The sequence below is a fragment of the Zea mays genome, chromosome 5 (genome assembly GCF_902167145.1).
Source record: "Zea mays cultivar B73 chromosome 5, Zm-B73-REFERENCE-NAM-5.0, whole genome shotgun sequence".
Taxonomy (NCBI): domain Eukaryota; kingdom Viridiplantae; phylum Streptophyta; class Magnoliopsida; order Poales; family Poaceae; genus Zea; species Zea mays.
Genome location: NC_050100.1, coordinates 10710352 through 10733101, shown reverse-complemented (window position 1 = coordinate 10733101; position 22750 = coordinate 10710352). Strand labels below are relative to the sequence as shown.

Sequence of the window (22750 nt, the reverse complement as noted above, 5' to 3'; positions counted from 1 at the left end):
GCTCGGCCCCATGGCCGGTTCGGCCGCCCGCCCCCTGCTCGGCCGGCTCGGCCGCCCCCTGCGCCGCCCCCCCCCCCCCGCCAGCTCGGCCGCCCGCCGCCGGTTCAACCGGCCGGCTCAGCGGCTCAGCCGCTCGGCCAGCCCCAGCCCCGCCCGCGCCCGCGCCCCGCCTAGGGCCGGTTCAACCGCCCTAGGGCCGGTTCAACCGCCCCCCCTTCTGTTTTTTTTATTTTTTTTATTTTTTTTTATTTACTTTCTGTGATCATAATTACTGTATTTTAAGTAGGCTAATCACTGTTCATGCTATGAGAAAATAGGAAGTTTAATTTAAAATTCCGTTGTGTTATTGATTCACGTAGTTAATTGTTTACCCTGTGCAATGTTGATCAACTAAAAGTGATTAGGTTTCCATCAGTATATATAAATATATATAACAGAATTATTTTGTTAAAAACCAATTGTGTCATTAGTGCATAAGATTTAACCCCCTGCGAGACCTTTCCCCGTTTCTTTCTAACCATAACAAATGCGTTATCGAATGTCATACTTGATGCATATTCGCTTTATTTGTTATCTTGTATGGTGTACTGTTCTTTTGTATTAAATATGTGGATGTATGTATGTATGTTTGCGCTCGCATAGAGAACGATCCGGTCGAAGAGCCCGAGGAATTCGCAGGAGAAGCCCCTGAGCAGCAATCGGTTGGTGGAGGCAAGTGTCCTTTGACCTATCTATGTCCTATTCATTCTTTAATTCACCTCCCGCATTACACATTTATACCTAAGGATTGACTAGCTTTTGTTATCCATGTCCTTGTTTACCTATTTGGGTTGGATTATTACTACTTAGTCTGATGCTATTGCTCAACTCTAATCAATGAACATGATGTGATTATCTATGATACGCTGTTTTCCCGTTCTTCTTTATGATTATACTTGTGGTTTTCAAGGGGACTCGAGCGGTTTCTCGAGTGCCTCTCCGTAAGGACCTGTTCTATGGATGACCGCCCGGGAAAACAGTGCAACCATGAGGGTGGAATGGGGTGCCCTTAGCTGAATAATTAGAGGATCCGGGGTGTAGTTCACTTAGCCGTCGTGCCGTCAATGGGGCTCGGTGTATGCGGCTCGCTCTGCCAAGTTTGGGTTCGCCCCTTGGGGAGGAGTGCGGTGCATTTAGGAAACCTAACGGGTGGCTACAGCCCCGGGGAATCTTTGTAAAGGCTACGTAGTGAAACCCTGCCTATTCACCTTGGTAGTGTTTAAGGGTTTGATCGGCCCGAGGCAAGAGGGAATCACGGCTTGTGGGTAAAGTGCACAACCTCTGCAGAGTGTTATGAAACTGATATATCAGCCGTGCTCGCGGTTATGAGCGGCCAAGGGAGCTCCAGTGATTAGTGGTACTTGATCAGAGACATTGTGGTACAGGTGGTTATGAGATTGATGGTTCTGGTTATGATTATGGTGCTGGTAAGTGGTATTCTTTCCGTTTGGAAAGGGTACATCGGGTTAATAACTTGGGTTAATGCTAAAACTTGGCTTTCTACTAGTAAATAATAATCTGACCAACTAAAAGCAACTGCTTGACTTATCCCCACATAAAGCTAGTCCACTACAGCCAAACAGGATACTTGCTGAGTATGTTGATGTGTACTCACCCTTGCTCTACACACCAAACCCCCCCCCAGGTTGTCAGCATTGCAACCACTGCTCAGGCGAAGATGAAGCTGTGGAAGGAGACTTCCAGGAGTTCCAAGATTACGACGAGTTCTAGGTGTGGGTTAGCGGCAACCCCCAGTCGGCTGCCTGTGAAGGCCGCGTTATCTACGTTTCTTTTCCGCACTTTGATTTATTGTAAGACCTATATGGACGTCTCAGACGTATGATGTAATCGACTATTTCCCTTATTAATACTATTTTGAGCACTGTGTGATGATGTCCATATTATGTAACTGCTGTGTACGTGAATAACTGATCCTGGCACGTACATGGTTCGCATTCGGTTTGCCTTCTAAAACCGGGTGTGACACGCCCATACTGGCACACCGGACAGCAAACAGTACCTGTCCGGTGTGCACCGGACACCCAGGCGGGCCCACAAGTCAGAAGCTCCAACAGTCAGAATCCAACGGCAGTGATGACGTGGCAGGGGGCACCGGACTGTCCGGTGTGCACCGGACTGTCCGGTGCGCCATCGAACAGACAGCCTCCCAACGGCCACTTTTGGTGGTTGAGGCTATAAATACCCTAACCACCCCACCATTCATTATATCCAAGTTTTCAACTTCTCAACCACTTACAAGAGCTAGGCATTCAATTCTAGACACACCAAAAGAGATCAAATCCTCTCCCAACTCCACAAAAGCATTAGTGACTAGTGAGAGTGATTTGTCGTGTTATTTTGAGCTCTTGCGCTTGGATTGCTTCTTTTCTTTCTCACTTGTTCTTGTGATCAAAGTTCCATTGTAATCAAGGCAAGAGGCACCAATTGTGTGGTGGCCCTTGCGGGGAAGTTTTGTTCCCGGCTTTGATTTGAGAAGAGAAGCTCACTCGGTCCGAGGGACCGTTTGAGAGAGGGAAGGGTTGAAAGAGACCCGGCCTTTGTGGCCTCCTCAACGGGGAGTAGGTTTGCGAGAACCAAACCTCGGTAAAACAAATCCGCGTGTCACACTCTTCATTTGCTTGCGATTTGTTTTGCGCCCTCTCTCGCGGACTCGTTTATATTTCTAACGCTAACCCGGCTTGTAGTTGTGTTTATATTTGTAAATTTCAGTTTCGCCCTATTCACCCCCCCTCTAGGCGACTATCAGAAACCTATGCACCCGTAGCTAGGCTTGAGTCAATTCGCATATTATTAGCCTATGCTACTTACCATGGCTTTAAGCTTTATCAAATGGACGTGAAAAGTGCCTTCCTCAATGGACCAATCAAGGAAGAGGTCTATGTTGAGCAACCTCCCGGCTTTGAAGACAGTGAGTATCCTAACCATGTCTATAAGCTCTCTAAGGTGCTTTATGGGCTCAAGCAAGCCCCAAGAGCATGGTATGAATGCCTTAGAGATTTTCTTATTGCAAATGGATTCAAAGTCGGAAAGGCCGATCCTACACTCTTTACCAAAACACTTGAAAATGATTTGTTTGTATGCCAAATTTATGTTGATGATATTATATTTGGGTCTACTAACGAATCTACTTGTGAAGAGTTTAGTAGGATCATGACACAGAAATTCGAGATGTCTATGATGGGGGAGTTGAAGTATTTCTTAGGATTTCAAGTGAAGCAACTCCAAGAAGGCACCTTCATTAGCCAAACGAAGTACACTCAAGACATTCTAAGCAAGTTTGGGATGAAGGATGCCAAGCCCATCAAGACACCCATGGGAACTAATGGGCATCTCGACCTCGACACGGGAGGTAAGTCCGTGGATCAAAAGGTATACCGGTCGATGATAGGTTCTTTACTCTATTTATGTGCATCTCGACCGGATATTATGCTTTCCGTATGCATGTGTGCAAGATTCCAAGCCGACCCTAAGGAAGCTCACCTTTCGGTCGTAAAACGAATCTTGAGATATTTAGCTTATACTCCTAAGTTTGGGCTTTGGGATCCTAGGGGATCCACATTTCATTTAATTGGTTATTCGGATGCCGATTGGGCGGGGTGTAAAGTCAATAGAAAGAGCACATCGGGGACTTGCCAGTTCTTGGGAAGATCTTTGGTGTCTTGGGCTTCAAAGAAGCAAAATTCGGTCGCTCTTTCCACCGCCGAAGCCGAATACATTGCCGCAGGCCACTGTTGCGCGCAATTGCTTTGGATGAGGCAAACCCTGCGGGACTACGGTTACAAATTGACCAAAGTTCCTTTACTATGTGATAATGAGAGTGCAATCAAAATGGCCGACAATCCCGTCGAGCATAGCCGCACTAAGCACATAGCCATTCGGTATCATTTTCTTAGGGATCACCAACAAAAGGGAGATATCAAGATTTCATACATTAATACTAAAGATCAATTAGCCGATATCTTTACCAAGCCTCTTGATGAACAATCTTTCAACAAACTTAGGCATGAGCTCAATATTCTTGATTCACGCAATTTCTTTTGCTAGATTGCACACATAGCTCATTTATATACCTTTGATCGTATCTCTTTCATATGCTATGACTAATGTGTTTTCAAGTCTATTTCAAACCAACTCATAGGTGTATTGAAAGGCATTGGAGTCTTCGGCGAAGACAAAGGCTTTCACTACGTAACTCATCCTTCGCCGTCGCTCCAATTCACTCTCCACTCTTGGGGGAGAAAGCTGAGCTCAAAGACTCCATCTTTGGTATAATATTAACTCATTTATTTATGACCAAAGGGGAGGATAGTACTTAGAGGGCTCTAATGATTCCGTTTTTGGCGATTCATGCCAAAGGGGGAGAAAGTAAGAGCCCAAAGCAAAAGGACCGCACCACCACCAAATTCAAAAACTTAGTGTTTTCAAGAATATTTTCAATTAGTATCCTATTGTGTTCAAAAGGGGGAGAAAATAGTATTTCAAAAATGACATATCAAAAATCCTCTTGAACACTAAGAGGAGGATCTCATTTAGGGGGAGTTTTGTTTAGTCAAAGGAAAATCATTTGAAACAGGGGGAGAAAATTTCAAATCTTGAAAATGCTTCTCAAAATCTTATTCATTTGCCTTTGACTATTTGCAAAAAGAACTTTGAAAAGGATTTACAAAAGAATTTGCAAAAACAAAACACGTGGTGCAAGCGTGGTCCAAAATGTTACATAAGAAAGAAACAATCCATGCATATCTTGTAAGTTTTTATATTGGCTCAAATTCTAAGCAACCTTTACACTTACATTATGCAAACTAGTTCAATTATGCACTTCTATATTTGCTTTGGTTTGTGTTGCCATCAATCACCAAAAAGGGGGAGATTGAAAGGGAATTAGGCTTACATCTAGTCCCTAATTAATTTTGGTGGTTGAATTGCCTAACACAAACAATTGGACTAACTAGTTTGCCCAAGTGTATAGATTACACAGGTGTAAAAGGTTCACACTCAGCCAATAAAAAGACCAAGTTTTGGATTCAACAAAGGAGCAAAGTGGGAACCGAAGGCCCTCTGGTCTGGGAGCACCGGACTGTCCGGTGTACACCGGACAGTGTCCGGTGCACCAGAGGACTCCAACTCGAACTCGCCACATTCGGGAATTTCCAGAGGCACTCGCGCTATAATTCACCGGACTGTCCGGTGTACACCGGACAGTGTCCGGTGCGCTAAGGAGGAACGGCCTCAGGAACTCGCCAGCTTCGGGAAACTCCAACGGTTAGTCCGCTATAATTCACCGGACTGTCCGGTGTGCACCGGACTGTCCGGTGCAACTCCGGAGCAACGACTATCTCCACGCCAACGGCTACCTGCGGCGCATTAAATGCGCGCGCAGCGCGCGCAGAAGTCAGGCGCGCCCATACTGGCACACCGGACAAGGAACAGTAGATGTCCGGTGTGCACCGGACACCCAGGCGGGCCCACAAGTCAGAAGCTCCAAGAGTCAGAATTCAACGGCAGTGATGACGTGGCGGGGGCACCGGACTGTCCGGTGCGCCATCGAGCAGACAGCCTCCCAACGGCCACTTTTGGTGGTTGGGGCTATAAATACCCCAACCACCCCACCATTCATTGCATCCAAGTTTTCCACTTCTCAACCACTTACAAGAGCTAGGCATTCAATTCTAGACACACCAAAGAGATCAAATCCTCTCCAATTCCACAAAAGGCTTTAGTGATTAGCGAGAGAGATTTGCCGTGTTCTTTTGAGCTCTTGCGCTTGGATTGCTTCTTTTCTTTCTCACTTGTTCTTGAGATCATAACTCCATTGTAATCAAGGCAAGAGGCACCAATTGTGTGGTGGCCCTTGCGGGGAAGTTTTGTTCCCGGCTTTGATTTGAGAAGAGAAGCTCACTCGGTCCGGGGGACCGTTTGAGAGAGGAAAGGGTTGAAAGAGACCCGGCCTTTATGGCCTCCTCAACGGGGAGTAGGTTTGAGAGAACCGAACCTCGGTAAAACAAATCTCCGTGTCTCACTTGCTTATTCGTTTGGGATTTGTTTTTCACCCTCTCTCGCGGACTCGTTTCTTTATTACTAACACTAACCCGGATTGTAGTTGTGTTTATATTTGTAAATTTCAGTTTCGCCCTATTCACCCCCCCTCTAGGCGACTATCAGATACGTCTCAAGATTCATGGAGAAACCAACAATCGAACACCTTGTAGCTGTCAAAAGGATACTGCGGTACATCGCGGGGACTGTCAACTTTGGGTGCAGCTACCAGAGGAAGAGAGGAGAAGTGTGCCTCACTGGTTTCAGTGACAGTGATCACGGTGCTGACATAGACGGGAGAAAGAGTACCACAGGAGTCCTTTTTTTCCTTGGAGAGAACCTGATCACCTGGCAGTCACAGAAGCAAAAGGTCGTAGCCTTGTCAAGTTGTGAAGCTGAATACATAGCAGGAGCAACGGCGTGCTGTCAAGAGGTGTGGCTGCCTCGACTGCTAGCTGAACTCAGAGGACGTGAGGCGTATATATTCACCCTCAACATCGACAACAAAATCTGCAATCGAGCTAAGTAAAAATCCTGTTTTTCATGATCGCAGTAAGCATATCGATGTGAGATATCACTACATCCGCGAGTGCATTGAGAAAGACAGGGTGAACATAGAACAGATCAATACTAAGCTCCAATTGGCGGACATTTTGATAAAGGCTCTCGGGTGAAACCAGTTTCTTCTGCTACGTGAGAAGATCGGTCTTGTTGAGATTGTCCAAAGGAGCAAGGCTTAGGGGGAGATTTGTCAAACAATTAAGCCCAGCTCCAGTTAGTTCAGTTACTGCATATTGCATATTCAGTTAAGTTATATGTCTGCATTTGAGTTAGTTAGTTCAGTTAGTCTATATTATCAGTCAAGGGTCGAGCCCCGATTTGTGGAGGCCGATGTCCTGTAGAATAGGTCCAGTTTGTTATCCACAACGGAGAACTCGCGCAGCGTGCGGCGTGGGGATGGACGCGCACTCGAGCACGTCGCGCGGCTTACTCGGTCAGCTTATTTTACTGCATGTACGTTCCACTTCTACTGTAATAAATAGAAGAAACAGAAAACGTCGTGAAGCTCTCGCGGCACAAAAACTCTGTCTCTCTTAGTTCCAGTTTTACAACTGTGTGTGAGCTGATAGTGAGTAGAGAGCTTCGTTCTCAACTCCGATAGTTGTCCAGGTCAGATCCGACACTATTGCCCACCGCCGTAACTTTCCAGCCTGCGTGTACGCTTCCTACTCCATTTTTTTCTGTTTCATTCACACATGAAAATGTTGGACCTTGAAAAAGGGAGAAAAAAATCAATCCGCCACCTGTTCTAACACGCGAGGAGAAGAACATGGCGACTGCTGTTTCGTTACCGTCCGCGTGCTCTGACCCCTAGCGAGCCCACGGCGTCGCCCTATAATTGGGGTCCCAACCGAAACCTCTCCTCGCCGCAACGAATTCCCGGTCTCCAACCAGCCGGGCAGCCACCGCAGACGATCCCTAGTTCCGCGTCCCCGACCCGAACCCTCGAGTTCGCACGGGCTCCGGCCAGATTCGCGCGGTCTAAGCTTCGAATCGGCGCATGGAGGCAGCAGTAGCCGCCGCACTCAAGTCGCCCACCGCCGCACGTCCCTCGTGGCGGCCCGCGGCCCCGGGCGCCACCTCGCTCCCCTTTGACCGGAGGCGCAGCTTTGCCTTCGGCTCCATCAAGGTAGGAGGAGCTTCCCGTTCTCTCTTCCGGTTCCGGCTGAAAGCCTGAAACTTAGACGGTTGTTCGTTCTTTTAGACAGAGAAAGAAAAGGCACTTTGGATCTTATCATCTTCGGTTTCTTTGTGGCATGCTTACGAGCTTATCAATTTTCTGGATTTTGTATCCTTGCTTGCGGAGGAATGATTTGGTGTGATTATGCTGCAATTTGTTCATTCTGTATCTCCGTAAGATTTGATTTCTCATGTATAACTCGTCTGAGCATGGAAATGGAGTGGCTGACTGATGCTGCTGGATGCTATGCGCAGGGTCTCGGGCGGCAGCAGCTCACCTCTAGGACTAGGAGGCGAAGCAGTGTGGTCAGGGCCTCCTGGTCCCCCTCGGAGTCTCTGCCACCGTCCTCGTCGATGGCGCCGCTCAGGATGGAATCGCCCGCGGGGCAGCTACTCTCCCAGATTCTTCACACGCACCCGCACCTGCTGCCTGCCGCCGCCGAGCAGCAGCTCGAGCTGCTCCAGACCGACCGCGAGGCAGAGAAGAATAAGGATAAGGAGAGCGATGCTGGCGACAAGCTGGCTCCGACAGGTGTCGACCTCGTGCTGTACAGGTAATTGTCGTTTTCTAGCTATAAGAAGATAGGATTTAAGGAGTGTTTGGTTTATAGGGACTAAACTTTAGTCCCTCCACTTTATTCCATTTCAGTTCATAAATTATTAAATAAGGAAACTAAAATAGAGTTTTAGTTTCTATATTTAGTAATTTAGGGACTAAAATGGAATAAAATGGAGAGACTAAACATTAGTCCCTAGAAACCAAACACCCCCTTAGTAAAGATGTTTGTTCTGATTCTGAGTTATCCAATTGCGTATCCAGAGACCGAGCATACCTGTCACATAGGAACTGTATAACTGTCAAGCTATCAAGGCTAACTGCCATGCTGCATCCAGTGCAGTGTATTTTATGGATGCATGTTTACATCCTTAAAACATTGTGTAGGATTAGAATAAATCTGTAGAGTTGTTTGAGGGAGATGACCATATCATATAGGAACTGGTTGCCAATCTGTGATCCGTAGAGAGGAAAATGGTAAACTATTCTAGCCTTTTCGATTGGGATGGAGTGACTGTAGTTCATATATGAGCAATTGATATTTGTAATTTAGAATTGTCCGGTGAGTCGTACTGTAGCTTATTATAAATTGGGATATTTAAAGTTCATGTGAAAGTTCAATCTTGTTCACTTCTAACAATGTACTAACCCTTTCCTGTGAGGCTGTGACTTAGACTGTTGGAGAAACGTTGGCTAATTTCCCTTGTTTTCCGGAAATAGGCGGATTGCTCAAGTAAAGGAGAAGGAACGGAGGAGGACTTTGGAGGAGATACTCTATGCTCTGGTTGTTGAGAAGTTTGTTGAAGCCGGCGTTTCCTTGGTTCCGGCACTCTCACGCTCCATCGACTCTTCTGGAAGAGTTGATCAGTGGGCAGAAACTGTGGAAGGAAGGCTCCAGCGTTTGCACTCGCCTGAGGCCTATGAAATGATCGAGAACCATCTCGCCCTCATTCTGGGGCAGCGTCAGAGTGATGCCACTATTGCAGCCATAAGTAAGCTCCGTGTTGGCCAGGTCTATGCCGCATCTGTGATGTATGGCTATTTCCTGAAGAGAGTTGATCAGAGGTTTCAGCTCGAGAAGACAATGAAGAGCCTCCCTTGGGGATCAGAAGAGGAAGACGGCGCTTTGTATCAAGTTATGACGACCGACTCGATGCCTTCAGCTCAGTCTTCTAGCTCTCACCCAGAGATGGGCTCCTGGACCGCCGCGCCTGACTTCAACGCAGGAGGTCCTAGCGAATCTATCAAGCCTTGTCGCCTTAGGTCGTATGTCATGTCATTCGATCCAGATACGCTTCAGAGGTATGCAACGGTCAGGTCAAAGGAGGCCTTTGGTATCATCGAGAAACACACAGAAGCGCTATTTGGGAAAGCAGAGATTGTAGTCACACCTGGAGGCACGGTTGGTTCATCCAAGGATGAGCACATTAGGATAAGCTTTGCCGGGCTGAGAAGGCTGGTCCTGGAGGCTGTTACTTTCGGATCATTCCTCTGGGACGTTGAGAGCTTTGTGGATTCCAGCTACCATTTTGTGACCAGCTAAGATTGTCATCCTAAGTAAAGAAAGGTTCGTGGTTTACGTCTCTGGTCTGAATGTCTGTGGGCTTCGGAAAGACTTGTACAATGATGCTAGGCTGTTACCACACCCCTTACTGATGCGATGGTATCAATGATTTGCGCAGTTCTATGGCATCGCATTATTTGTAAAGACCAACTGCCATTATCCTGATATTTAGCCGTTATGTTCTATTAACATCTGTGCTGCCCGGGGGGCGTAGCGATGTATTTTTTTGGCTATCCCCTCTGCAAATTGTAAGAGGAATTCTAGGCTCATAGCCAATTCTTTGGCGAAGCTATTATTCTCGTTTTACAGATTGCCGTTATGATGATTTGAGTCTTTCTTTTTGAGAGCACAGCCATTTCGTACTACAGAATACTTGTGCGTATTTGAATAGGGATGAAGTTTGTTTTTTTTAATGCCATCGTGTTGATGAACAGAAGACAAATTGTGTTGATGAACAGGTAAATGCCATCGTGGTTTAAAGTTAACAATCGGATTCGGAAAGAAGTATGATGGCATGCTTCAAAAGGGTTATCAACTTATGCAATGTTTTTAGTCTTTCTGTGAAAGTAAAAAATCACGAGGCAACAGAAAAGGCGTTTTATTTTACAAGGCACGCAACTTATAAGCACAGTAGCAATTTTCCAGGCTACATGATTTGAAATGATGTTTCACAATATGTTGCTATAAATAAAAGAAGGCGGAATTTCAAAAAAATAAATAAAAGAAGACATGTGAGCAAACATGAATATGTTTGTGGGCCTATAGGGGACATTTTTTTTCATGAAGAGCTTTACTAAGAATCTAAATTCATATATAATCTAGTTGTTACGAGAATCTAGATATAGTGGTACTTGCAGAGAAATATGAAGGGTCTGCACGGTTTCGGGGATTCGACAAATTATGCATTTACCTTGATTTGAGTGATGTTCACACAAGTGATTCTCACATAAGTGAAGTGTTTGGTTGCCAGCAATCTGGTCAGAAGCTGAAACAAATGAGATTGTATATCTTGCCTAACCACTTGCAGCACCTAGCCTGTGCATAAGGTCGGTGCCAGTGCAGGCTATGCCGAGGGGAGAGGGGGACTCCCCGGGCGGGAGCGCAGCTCCAGGCGATGCAGCGTCGCCACACGAGAGCTGTCCTACCACCTTCATTTAGGCTATCCGTAGCGGTTTTTTTTAATTTTTTTCCCCTATATCACTTTTTTGTGTTATATCATCAACATTTCACCTCCTATTTTTTCATCTCCCGCAGTGGTTTCCCTTAAATACTTTCCCTATACCCCACTACAACTATAAAATATTATTTTCTATATCTACTGTTAATTTTTTATCTACTAACAATTACTCGTGGACCCACAACACAGTGTTTGAGAGGATGGACAGTGACACGCTATATCTGGAGGGAGAGAGAATGGGGCCGACACGTAGAGGGCGCTGCAGTTGGCAGCGCTGCGGCCGTAGAGTGCCCCTGCAGGCGCCATGTAAGGGGAGGGGGATGCCCAGCGTTCACCGCTGCAGGCAGCCTTAGCCCGCACTGGAGTGGATTGGAGCGTTAAAGGGGCGAGAGGCAGACGATAGCGGAGTGATGTGTTGGAGTGGTTGCCGAGTGGACGAGAGGGGTGAGACAAAAGTGAATTGTCGGCCTCTGATTGGTCCACGTCAGCACCACGTGTTCTAGCTGTTTTGATTGTGGAATCCAAAAAAAATGAAAAACTTTTGCAAAAAAAATCACAAATTTCACCCCCAATTTCCATGTACTTTTATTTTAATTATTATGCACTTTGTATTTTAAAAATTTAATAAAAAAATATTATGTTATGTGATCTATAAGTGTTGAAACAAATCTGTATGAATTACTTAATTCTAAAATAGAAAAACTCATATTGATGTAGGTTAAGGCTATAGCCTGTTGTAGGTTGTACACTAGAGCAACAGGCAGTGGCGGACCCAGAAATTGGCTAAGACCCGGGCCGAAACGACCATAAACTCTAATAGTAGCATATAAAGAAAAATTATACGGCGAAACAATGTTGTCATAGATGTTAAAGATGACATACAAGTTATGATGTATCTCTTTCCAAATGTATCATATCAACATTAACATCAGTGCATCTTGCTCCAGAACCTTGAAGAAAATCATATTAAGAAAGCGACTTGAAGGAAATCATACGATGGTTAAGCCATTCGTCTCCTGTCTTATTACGCAACTCAATTTTAATGATATTCATAGATGAGAAAGCTCTCTCCACAGATGCCCAATCTCAAACTTAATTTCTAGTCATGTGATCTTGTTTATTTGGTCGCAACTTTTTATTCTTTTATTTGGTGATTATGGTATTATATGGTTGTATGGAATATCTTGTTTCGTACTCTCTCCAATCTTTTTTTATTTGACATTTGCCGCCGGGTCAAATAAAAGAAAATGGAGGTAGTAGTTTCTAAGCGCTGTGGCTTGTAATTTTTTTGCCTCTTCGGTTTAGAATCATTTGCTAGCTTGGGAATTTTTTGCTTATCCTAGCTCGATGGTTTGGTCTAGTATCTCCCTCTATCCATCTCTCTAGACTAGCAGGAGCCTAGCATGTGCCGCCTGAGGCCTTGCTACTACCCTAGTATGTAAATCTGCAGGACACATGTAGGTGGTCGTAGCATGCTCTTGCTTGCATGTGTGTTATCCTGTGCTTGCGAAGCTTGCACTGTACCGGATGGATATACATATATATATATATAACTATGACTCAGTGAAGCCAGAGACCAGACCGACAGAGGCCAGGGCAAAGCTCTTCTAAAAAAATTTTGGACCTGCGCCCCGGGCCGTGGCCCAGGCGGCCATAGGCCTGGGTCCGCCCCTGGCAACAGGGGTGAGAGTGGAATCGAGAGCTGACATTGCAAAGGCGAGAATGGATGGTGCACTGGCACCGGCCTAAGCAACATGTATTCGAAGTCCAAACGCTAGCGATTCTCTCCCTCTCAAAACAAACACACGATTTATGAGTTAATAGTACAATACTCATGTTGCGTTGGCCGCAGTAGGGTGGACCATCTCATAAAAAGTTACCCATAAAAATTAAACTTAATATTAAGGTGAACATATGGTAAACATACTGGATATTAAAATGATAATTACAAATATTATAATTTATCTTAGACAAAAGAACGATAAAATATATGATTTAAAAAGAAGTACAAGCCTTCTTTATAGTTAGTTTGGTCGCTCGTACTCCTCTTTTAGGTAGAAAGATAATATTATGTAGGAGCGTGATATTATGCTTCTATCCTTATTAGGCTTGAGTGGTTTCTTATCATCCATAGATAACGACCCACTAGGACATGTGAAGCGAGGATATGCCACGCGCTTCATGCACGACACACATGTTTGGACCATGTGTTAGATTAGAAAAAAATACAAAGACTTTTTTATTTACAAACAAAAGGGTGACGATAGGAAGCAGAAAAATGATGATTTATAGGAATAGAGTTTAAAGTCTTCTAAGTTTGATGAACTACACGTAAAATAATATTATATTTAGACTGTCTCCACTGGGTTGTATAAAATAGGGGATATATAACTGTAGATGACATTATTTACAGAGTGAAGTTTGGAATAGGAGACCTCCTAGAGATGACCTTATATCTCTAATAACTATTTTTTTATAAAAATACATTCTATGGTCTATATAATATATAACGATGCTTTTTTGAAGCAATAATATATAACGATGCTTACTACATATTGTGAATCTTACTACTCTTGTGTATATATTTGGTTGAATTTAAAAAGCTTGGAATTCTTAATAAACAGTCTCTTATTTTTTTTGAACGAATATAGCTTTTGAGCTGCAGGCAATGAGCTGTGAGCTGTGAAGCATTCCAAAAGCACAAAACAGTGTCGAAGTGACAAAACAAAGTATACCAACAAAAAATGTTAGTATTAGCAAAAACCAACAAGCCGTACGCGCGCTGAAGCACAGCGTAAGATATTCAAAATCTAGCACTTCGGTGGTAGATAGCGCGATATCCATTCAAAATTTGGAAGTTTTTTACCGAGCAAATTTGAAATTCGGAGGTGCCAAATGACGAGCGCTGGTCCATTTTCTGTCAGTGTCAGTCCTGAGTCCTGACACGGGCCGGCCCACATGCAATGCAATCCACGCGAACCCGGCCGAATGAACGAACCGAAGCCATTGCCCTGTCCGCACGTGATGACGTAGCGTCGGGGCTGGCCGTCCCCGTCCGCCCGCGAGTGGGAGGCCACCGTTTCCTCTCGCACCGGGTCGCGTGGAGGGAGGGCATGGGGCCATGGTTCCCAGCGCGGGGCGCCGAGCGCGCTCCTCCGCTCGCGCAGCGCCAGCGCCACCCCCGCGCCGGGCTTTATATACCACCCTCTCCCAACCCTACAGAATCATCGCCTCCACCGTTCTCTCTTCCTCTGCTCTTCTCTGCCTGCCTGAGCTCACCGCACCTCGCCTCCTCACCGCGTTTCCTCCGTTAATCCGGTAACCGTCTCTCACCATCTCTGCAGTCACCCTAGAGTCCCTCTCTGCCTGCCCCTGCCAGCGCGGGGGCGCGGTGTGGCTCTCCCAGATCCGCCTGGCATTGCTCGCTCGGGGTCGTGCCAAGCCGATCCGATCTCGCGCTTGCGCGCTCCTGCCGCGGATCCGGCTGGATCTCGCTGGAATTGGGGCGCGCGTTTATTTGAAATGCAGCAGATCCGCGTGCTTGCGCGCGTGATCTGGCGTCGTCGCGGGCCTTTCGTTAACGAAATGGCCCGATCTGTGGTTTGGTGGTCAATGCCATGTTTTTTTTTATTATTACTGTCTTATGCTGGGAGAAAAATAGAAACAGAGAATAGCTTCAATTGATGCCTTTTAGAACGGATTCTATAGAGCAACTCATGGATACTTTCTGCTTGTTTTAACAAAATGTGGCATCGGGCGAGCTCTGGTGTAGGTAGAAAATGGCCGATGCCGAGGATATCCAGCCCCTCGTCTGCGACAACGGAACTGGCATGGTCAAGGTAAGCCACCGGTTTGGTCACATCTGTTCTTGAGAATGCAAGGTTCTCGGTGGCTGCTGGGGCCCTAACAACAACACCAACCTCGGCAGGCTGGGTTCGCTGGCGACGACGCCCCGAGGGCCGTCTTCCCCAGCATCGTGGGGCGCCCGCGCCACACTGGTGTCATGGTCGGGATGGGGCAGAAGGACGCCTACGTCGGTGACGAGGCGCAGTCCAAGAGGGGTATCCTGACCCTCAAGTACCCCATCGAGCACGGGATCGTCAGCAACTGGGACGACATGGAGAAGATCTGGCATCACACCTTCTACAACGAGCTCCGCGTGGCTCCCGAGGAGCACCCCGTCCTCCTCACCGAGGCGCCCCTGAACCCCAAGGCTAACAGGGAGAAGATGACCCAGATCATGTTCGAGACCTTCAACACCCCGGCTATGTACGTCGCCATCCAGGCCGTGCTCTCTCTGTATGCCAGTGGCCGTACCACAGGTGAGCTGATTCCGTTCTCTGCTTAACAATTTCCAAATCCGATTTGCTCCTGCAGTCCGTTATCTCTAATATCTGTGGCTTCCCCTCTCTCAGGTATCGTGCTCGACTCGGGAGATGGTGTGAGCCACACCGTCCCCATCTACGAGGGATACGCCCTCCCCCACGCCATCCTTCGTCTTGACCTGGCCGGTCGCGACCTCACCGACTACCTGATGAAGATCCTGACTGAGCGCGGCTACTCCTTCACCACCACCGCTGAGCGGGAAATCGTGAGGGACATGAAGGAGAAGCTCGCCTACATCGCCCTGGACTACGACCAGGAGATGGAGACCGCCAAGACCAGCTCTTCCGTGGAGAAGAGCTACGAGCTCCCCGACGGACAGGTGATCACCATCGGCGCCGAGCGCTTCCGCTGCCCCGAGGTCCTCTTCCAGCCATCCTTCATCGGGATGGAAGCTGCCGGCATCCACGAGACCACCTACAACTCCATCATGAAGTGCGACGTGGATATTAGGAAGGATCTGTACGGCAACATCGTCCTCTCCGGTGGCACCACCATGTTCCCTGGGATCGCTGACAGGATGAGCAAGGAGATCACTGCCTTGGCTCCCAGCAGCATGAAGATCAAGGTGGTCGCTCCTCCAGAGAGGAAGTACAGTGTCTGGATCGGAGGATCCATCCTGGCATCCCTCAGCACCTTCCAGCAGGTAAAACAAACAAACAAATTTCGCATTCGCATTTCCTCAATCAAGGTCTGCTCACGATTTTGCTTGCGACTGCAGATGTGGATCGCCAAGGCCGAGTACGACGAGTCCGGCCCATCCATCGTCCACAGGAAATGCTTCTAATTCTTTGGGCCCGAGAAATGCAAGCCGTGGGGGAGCCGTTACCGCCGCCAGCCTCTCCTGCCCCCGTTTTCGTTGCCGTTTCTTCATTAGCGCGAACAAAGTTTTGTGCCGGTCTATCGGCCGCCGCTTTCCTCCCCTATTCATCAAGACTGCAATAACTGTCGCTACCTATGCTTCTCACTTGTGATTTTTTGGACACAATATGTTAAGGTCCATTCAATTCTAATGAGACGCCTGATGAGGCTACTTCGGATTGTCATTGGTTATTGATGTCTTATGAATGAATAATATAATTTTTTTTTGTCACTTTGAGCTCTCTGTATCTGCACTGTTGTTACATTTTTCCCTTGAGAATTGAAATTGAGACGCTGTAATTTGCGCATCGTTGCAGCAGCTGCCTTTCGATTCCAGTCCCCTGTTCCATCAGATTCCCTCCTGCCTTTTGTCTTTGAAAGCACCTTTTGCTCACGCCTCACGAGTCACGACACATCCCTCGGGCCTAGTTTGGGTACTCTAGTATTGAAGTGGTTTGGAGGGATTGGAGAGTGTATAAATCCCCAATAGATCAAAAACTCTCATAATACATCTCAATCCACGCTAATCCCTTTCATTACTAGAGTACCCAAACTAGCCCTCGCTGGGATGAGGAATCTTTCATCTTTTTCTTGAAACAGAACAGGAGGGAATCTGAAACCATGGTCTTCCTCGTCTGGTTTTCTACAAGGTACAGCAGTAGTATATTGTGGGCCCGATATGCAGTTGGCTAATTGCCACGTCTTTGACAGCGAGGACGTTGGATGAGCCATCATTGCCTTGTGTGTGCTCCACATGTCCCTGCCTGACAGTTTTGCTCTGTCTTGTGTTCGTTGGCAACGGACAAATGGCTTCAAACGGGGGGGGGGGGGGGGGGGGGGGGGGGGGGGGGGGGGCTACACAACGCGGCCATACACATAACTAAAGAACCGGCCTGCAGATCTCATCGCATTTAAATAGTCACCAACAAAACGATGCCGGTTTGTGACGTTTGTACGTGTTTTTATTTCAGCTTTGCCTACTTCATTTCCCAGTTTAAAAGTTTGGCAGCCGACTGCACCAGTTTAAAAGTTTGGCAGCCGAACATGATCGACTGTCTTTTATATAAATGATAAATGATCTACCCATAAAGATAATAACTCCTTCGAAGTGTTTTCTCGAAGAACTATATAGTTATAAGTTTGAATGCACTAAAATAAGCGACTTTTTTTTGGAAGGAATAAATACCTATTTAAAGATCGAGAGATTAAAAACAAAAAGAGAAATTGAAAGGAACAAAAGTATACTATATAAGCACATTTGCATTTCCTGCTTTTTACTACAGGTGTATATATATTTGTGATGTAATGTGTTCTCCATCGAATTATTAGGAATTCAAGTATCCTCTAAAAACCGACGTGGTATATCTGGGTGTTACTAGTAATACTTTCTCGTTACGCTAGAAATACAAACTTGTGAGGTCTTACAATGTACTAGAGATTCTCGAAGAATCTATAATCAATCTCGTAAGGAGTCACGACTATTGTGGATAGATAAAATTACAATGATATAGAAATAATGATCATTAATCATATCTTGAAGATGTGTGTCATTATGATCGTATAGTAAGACAAACATTATGAAATTAAATTTTGTGGAAATCTTATAATCTCACTTGCATTATCCATCTCCATGTATTTCCAAATAATAGTTAACACCATTGGAGTAAATGGCTTCAACAGATGTTGTCGTTATAGTGAGTATTTATAAGATAATTGATTGTTATTCACAAAATTTAGAAAGTCTCAAATAATACCTATAAGATGTTATTCTAAATGATGAGTTTGTAACCTTTATTGAGGGATCTATCATGACACCATTTATGAAAGTGGGCTTACTGTTTATGAACACTTATTTCATATTTTTGCTTCATGGATTCTAACAGTCAGATGACGTTAATGTTATGAAATGCATCTTACGATATATGGAATATAGTCGTTAATTCACTATGTGCACACGTTTTCTTTAGATGTGTTCTTGACATTATAAGACAATATTGTAAGGTTCAGGGGAGGGAACTTTCCTAAAATAATAGACCTTGATTAGAATTATAGAGAATTCAAAATGAAACGATCCAAAAGATTACAATTTATTTTGAAGGCATGCATTGTACTCCCTCCGTTTAAAAACAGTATTCGCTTTAGCTCTTAATTTTTTTTGTCTATAATCAACCAGATGATGATGATTGTAGACACATATGTAGAACACATACACCAATTAATATATAAATTTACTAAAAAGACAAATGAGTTTTATTTTGGGGCAGATGGAGTTCTCTTTTTTTGTTGATACGTTTTTTTTCTAAAGTTCCTCGGGTAAGGTTTTCAATGAGGCAACAACGTGGAAATGCATTAAAAGATAGAAATTTACTCTTTCTCATTTTTTGTCATTAGGTTCTTGGAGTTTTAGTGAGACATGTATTTGTCATGGTATTCATCTAAGGATGAGTGTTAAGAATTTCTTAATTTGAGTATTGACGGGCTCATACCATATTCGCCAGGGAGGCTACCATATGCATATGTCCATATATGTCTTTAAGGCTAATATCAAGAGACTACATGCACAACTATAACAACGGATGAAGAGATGGCTCTCCTCATATATTTGTCTTCCGCTGTGTGTTTTTATATGTTGTTCTTGACTCCTGAGTATTGAGAAGGAAAACGAGATCTTCATCTACAACTTTTATACGTCTCTAGTCTGTTTCGTGCATAGGCCCATTCTCCACTCAAACCACGCGGAGCCCAGACGGAAAACAATCAGAGGTCCCTTGGGCCTCTCGAGGTTATGGGCCGATATGTGGTGCTGAGCCCACTCGATGAACACATATTAGAAGCCCATATTCAACAAGAGGTCGAAGGATTTAATACTACTGTAGAATTCTTTCCCTTTAAAAAAATTACGGATTTGGATAGTAGTCCCAGGATCGCCTACAGTTATTGCTGTCATATTCATCGAAGAATATAATTTGCCAATCCTGTACATGTAAATGACGGCAACTGTATGTTCTTTTTTTTTTCCATACAGTTGAATCAATCTTAAGCAGAAGCAGAAATGGAATCGCCGCCGTCCATCCTTACAGCACAGGGATGGAGCAGCCATGCAAAATCTTGTTCACAGCATCCCAGAACACTCCCACATGGTCCACATGCACGGGCGGATTTAGAGGGTTTTGTCGAGGTCAATCAATCCTGATGATGTTCTCGATTAGAGGCATGTTTGTTTGGATTTATAATCTGTTTAGATTGTACAGAGGATGTTTGTTTGAGATTATAATCTGATAAAATTAAATAATCCAACAAATTTTTAATTAATACTTAGTTCAAACAAACACCCCCGTAACCTTGTTTTCAAAATAAGTTATATAGTATAATCTAGATAAAATTATGACCCCAAACAAATAGCCCATAGATTCGTCACTGTCCACGTGGTCACACTCACACCCAACCAAAAATAGGTCCTACGGTGTAGCAACCTGCGTACGGGACCGAATACGTGTCGCGCTACCGCAAGAGCACGCCGAAGCGGTTGTTGTAGGTGTGCCGCCTCCCGTCCGCGGCGTCGTGAACACCACTCGGCGGTGCCCGGCAGAGGCGTGTGAGGGTGATCGCTGGAGTCAAATTTTTTATATAAAAAAAATGTAGCTTACCGAGACAATTTCCTTTTTTTTATTTCTTTGAAAAGAGAAGTAGTAAGTGCACGTTCGAGTTAACAGCCGCAACATTTGTGCTAAAAAGTCTGCGATCCGGAGGGGAAGACAACTCGCAGTGGCAGTTGAGCATCTTTTTTTCCAGCTCTCAAATAATCCGTTTCTGCCGCTACCCGTCTAATAATAAAACACGGCCGCCGAATGCAGCGCACCTCGCGACAGATTGTGGGCTCTGTGGCGCCGCGTCTGCCGTGGGCGCGCGGCACACGGGAGTTCCGGGTCGTTTCCACCGGTGCCGCGCAGGGGAGTCGAGAGGGTCTCGTGAGGGGCTCGTGCACGCGGCGCCGGGGTCGCCAGGGACCAGGGTCGTGGCGTCGTGCATGTGAGTGGCGCGAGGAAGATCTGCCTCCTCCATGTCGCGCGCGCGTCCGATGCCCTCCCTACCCTTTGCCCGTGGTTATAGATGAGCAAACGGGCCGCCCGGCCCGGCACGGCCCGGGCCCGTGCCAGGCACGGCCCAAAACGGCACGGCACGACCAGGCCCACGGGCCGACCGGGCCGGGCCTGCACAGTCCTGCGTGCCTGGCCACAGGCCCAGGCACGGCCCTTCGGGCCGTTTTTCGGGCCGTGCCAGCCCGAAAAGCCCAGGCCCAAAAGTGGATCGGGCCAGCCCGAAGCCCGGTGATAGAAAAATCATAATTCAACACAGTTTAAATAGAAAACAGAGACCAAATTGAATTCAACACAGTACAACAAAATATACAGAAATTTTGAGCTGTTAGTGCAATGCCGCCTCATTAAAAACCTTTCTAGGTAAAACTCACACCTCGTGAGAAACCCTAGAAAGGGAAAAAGAGTACGGCCAGCTCAGTTTATAATTCAAATGTTCAAAGTTATTACAATTTACAAGCCAAAGTATCAGGACAGAATACAGATCTAGCCAAAGTATCAGGACAGAATGAGTATCAGGACAGAATGAGTGAATGACAGATCAAGAAAAAGTATCAGGATTCAGGAACAGCAGCTTCATCCAGACAAAGTATCAAGCCAAAGTGTCAGTAGCACCAGCAGCTTCATCCAGCCAGAGATCCTTGAAGGACTCCTCTAATTCATTATCCACCACAGCATGTTGTGCCCGCTGTTGGCCTAGCTCCCAATCTTTGATGCACACCAACATCTCCACTGTCTCTGAGTTCAAGCGCCGTCGTCGATCCTCAAGAATCCTGCCAGACAAACTAAAAGTAGACTCCGAAGAAGTAGTTGAGGCAGGAACAGACATAATGTCTCTAGCCATAATTGAAAGAATTGGATATGTTAGTTTATGCTCATGCCACCAATTTAAGATATCAAAATCATCCTCATAGGCAGCCACATTGTCACTGTCAAGGTAAACAGTTAGCTCACAAATACCCACACCAGGTCCACTACTACCTGAAGAACCTGATGCAGTTGAGGATCTGGAAGAACCTGTTCCTCCAAAAATTTTACCCCAAGCCTGTTTTCTCTTACCTGTCATACCTGATTGATGTGTGGTTCTAGATGGCCTAGCAGCACCAAACTTAGTTTCATACTTGGCATATAGCTTATACAACTCAGTCTTAACATCAGCAAAATAAGTACTGTAATTATAATTGTTAGATTGAGAAAGCAGTTCAAGAACATTATACAAACCCCTCATTTTAGCTCTAGGGTCTAGAACAAATGCAAAGGAATATAACATTGGTATAGACTTCCAGTACTTCATGAACTTAGCTTTCATTGGAACAACAACATCACTTAGATTAGTATCATGTTCATGTTCATGCAGGTGGCTAGCAAATTCAAGTATGTGATGGATTACCAAAGGACTGGTGGGATAATAAACACCAGACAAGACAACAGTTGATTCATAAAACAGCTCAAGGAACTCCAAAACCTTTTCAGCTACATACCAGTGTTGTTCATTCAGTAGAGGATAGCCATAGTGTGTATTAATGAACACAGAAAACACAGACTTATATGGCAAGAGATGTTTTAGCATAAGATAAGTTGAATTCCATCTAACATCCATGTCTAAACCAAATTTTCTAGGTCTACAACCTTTTGCCTTGCAGTAATTACTAAATGAACCAATTCTCTGGTTAGAAGAGTTTAAGAAATTAATAGCAGTCCTAAACACATCTAAATAATCCTTAAGCCTTTTCAAGCCACATTTCACTATCAAGTTAATAATGTGACAGGCACAACGCTGATGAAGCACACTATAAGTTTTGTTACTAGTATCTGTTGGATCAACATCAGCACCCAAATAACCAGCAAGCATAGGTGACAATGTGAGCATGGCAGTTGAATTAGAAGAAGCATTATCTAAGGTAACAGAGAACACTTTATCAATCATGCCAAAGTATTGAATCACACAAGCAATGCGTTCAGCAATGTTAACACCATTATGAGACACTTGGATCAATTTAAAGCCTATCACACACTTCTTTAACTCCCAATCAGCATTAACAAAATGAGCAACAACAGTAATGTAGTCTTCCTTGGCATTACCAGACCATATATCAGAAGTCAAGCAAATAGAAGACACAGTAGGAAAAACAACATCTTTTAAGTTCTTTAATTTGTCATTGTATAACTTAACCAAGTCTCTAGCAGTTGTAAACCTAGATACTCTAACATATCTAGGGTTGTGAGCATGCTGAATGTAATCATCCCAAGCATCTGTGTCAGCTATCCCTAAAGGA

General features: G+C 45.3%; 2 protein-coding genes across 2 annotated transcripts; both read left to right on the top strand.

Annotated features, from left to right (window-relative positions):
- The first annotated feature begins 7547 nt into the window (after window positions 1–7547).
- Window positions 7548–10261, top strand: LOC100383611 (UV-B-induced protein chloroplastic). The gene is made up of 3 exons (NM_001176259.1): window positions 7548–7786; window positions 8092–8390; window positions 9113–10261. The coding sequence occupies exons 1-3, from the start codon at window positions 7658–7660 to the stop codon at window positions 9933–9935; spliced, it is 1251 nt and encodes a 416-aa protein (NP_001169730.1). The 5' UTR covers window positions 7548–7657; the 3' UTR covers window positions 9936–10261.
- Window positions 10262–14155: 3894 nt separating this feature from the next.
- On the top strand, window positions 14156–16609 carry LOC103625937 (actin-1). Its single transcript, XM_008646341.3, has 5 exons — window positions 14156–14451; window positions 14906–14972; window positions 15062–15455; window positions 15549–16162; window positions 16238–16609. Exons 2-5 carry the CDS (start codon window positions 14913–14915, stop codon window positions 16301–16303), a joined length of 1134 nt encoding a protein of 377 aa, XP_008644563.1. The 5' UTR covers window positions 14156–14451; window positions 14906–14912; the 3' UTR covers window positions 16304–16609.
- Window positions 16610–22750: the final 6141 nt, after the last annotated feature.

What these genes read in the sequence shown, in the direction of transcription:
- LOC100383611 (NM_001176259.1), top strand. Translation starts at nt 7,658, where the DNA reads ATGGAGGCAGCAGTAGCCGCCGCACTCAAGTCGCCCACCGCCGCACGT. An exon ending in TTGCCTTCGGCTCCATCAAG is followed by an intron (nt 7,787 to 8,091) that starts GTAGGAGGAGCT and finishes TGCTATGCGCAG; the next exon opens with GGTCTCGGGCGGCAGCAGCT. An exon ending in GTCGACCTCGTGCTGTACAG is followed by an intron (nt 8,391 to 9,112) that starts GTAATTGTCGTT and finishes TTCCGGAAATAG; the next exon opens with GCGGATTGCTCAAGTAAAGG.
- LOC103625937 (XM_008646341.3), top strand. Translation starts at nt 14,913, where the DNA reads ATGGCCGATGCCGAGGATATCCAGCCCCTCGTCTGCGACAACGGAACT. An exon ending in ACGGAACTGGCATGGTCAAG is followed by an intron (nt 14,973 to 15,061) that starts GTAAGCCACCGG and finishes CAACCTCGGCAG; the next exon opens with GCTGGGTTCGCTGGCGACGA. An exon ending in CCCTCAGCACCTTCCAGCAG is followed by an intron (nt 16,163 to 16,237) that starts GTAAAACAAACA and finishes TTGCGACTGCAG; the next exon opens with ATGTGGATCGCCAAGGCCGA.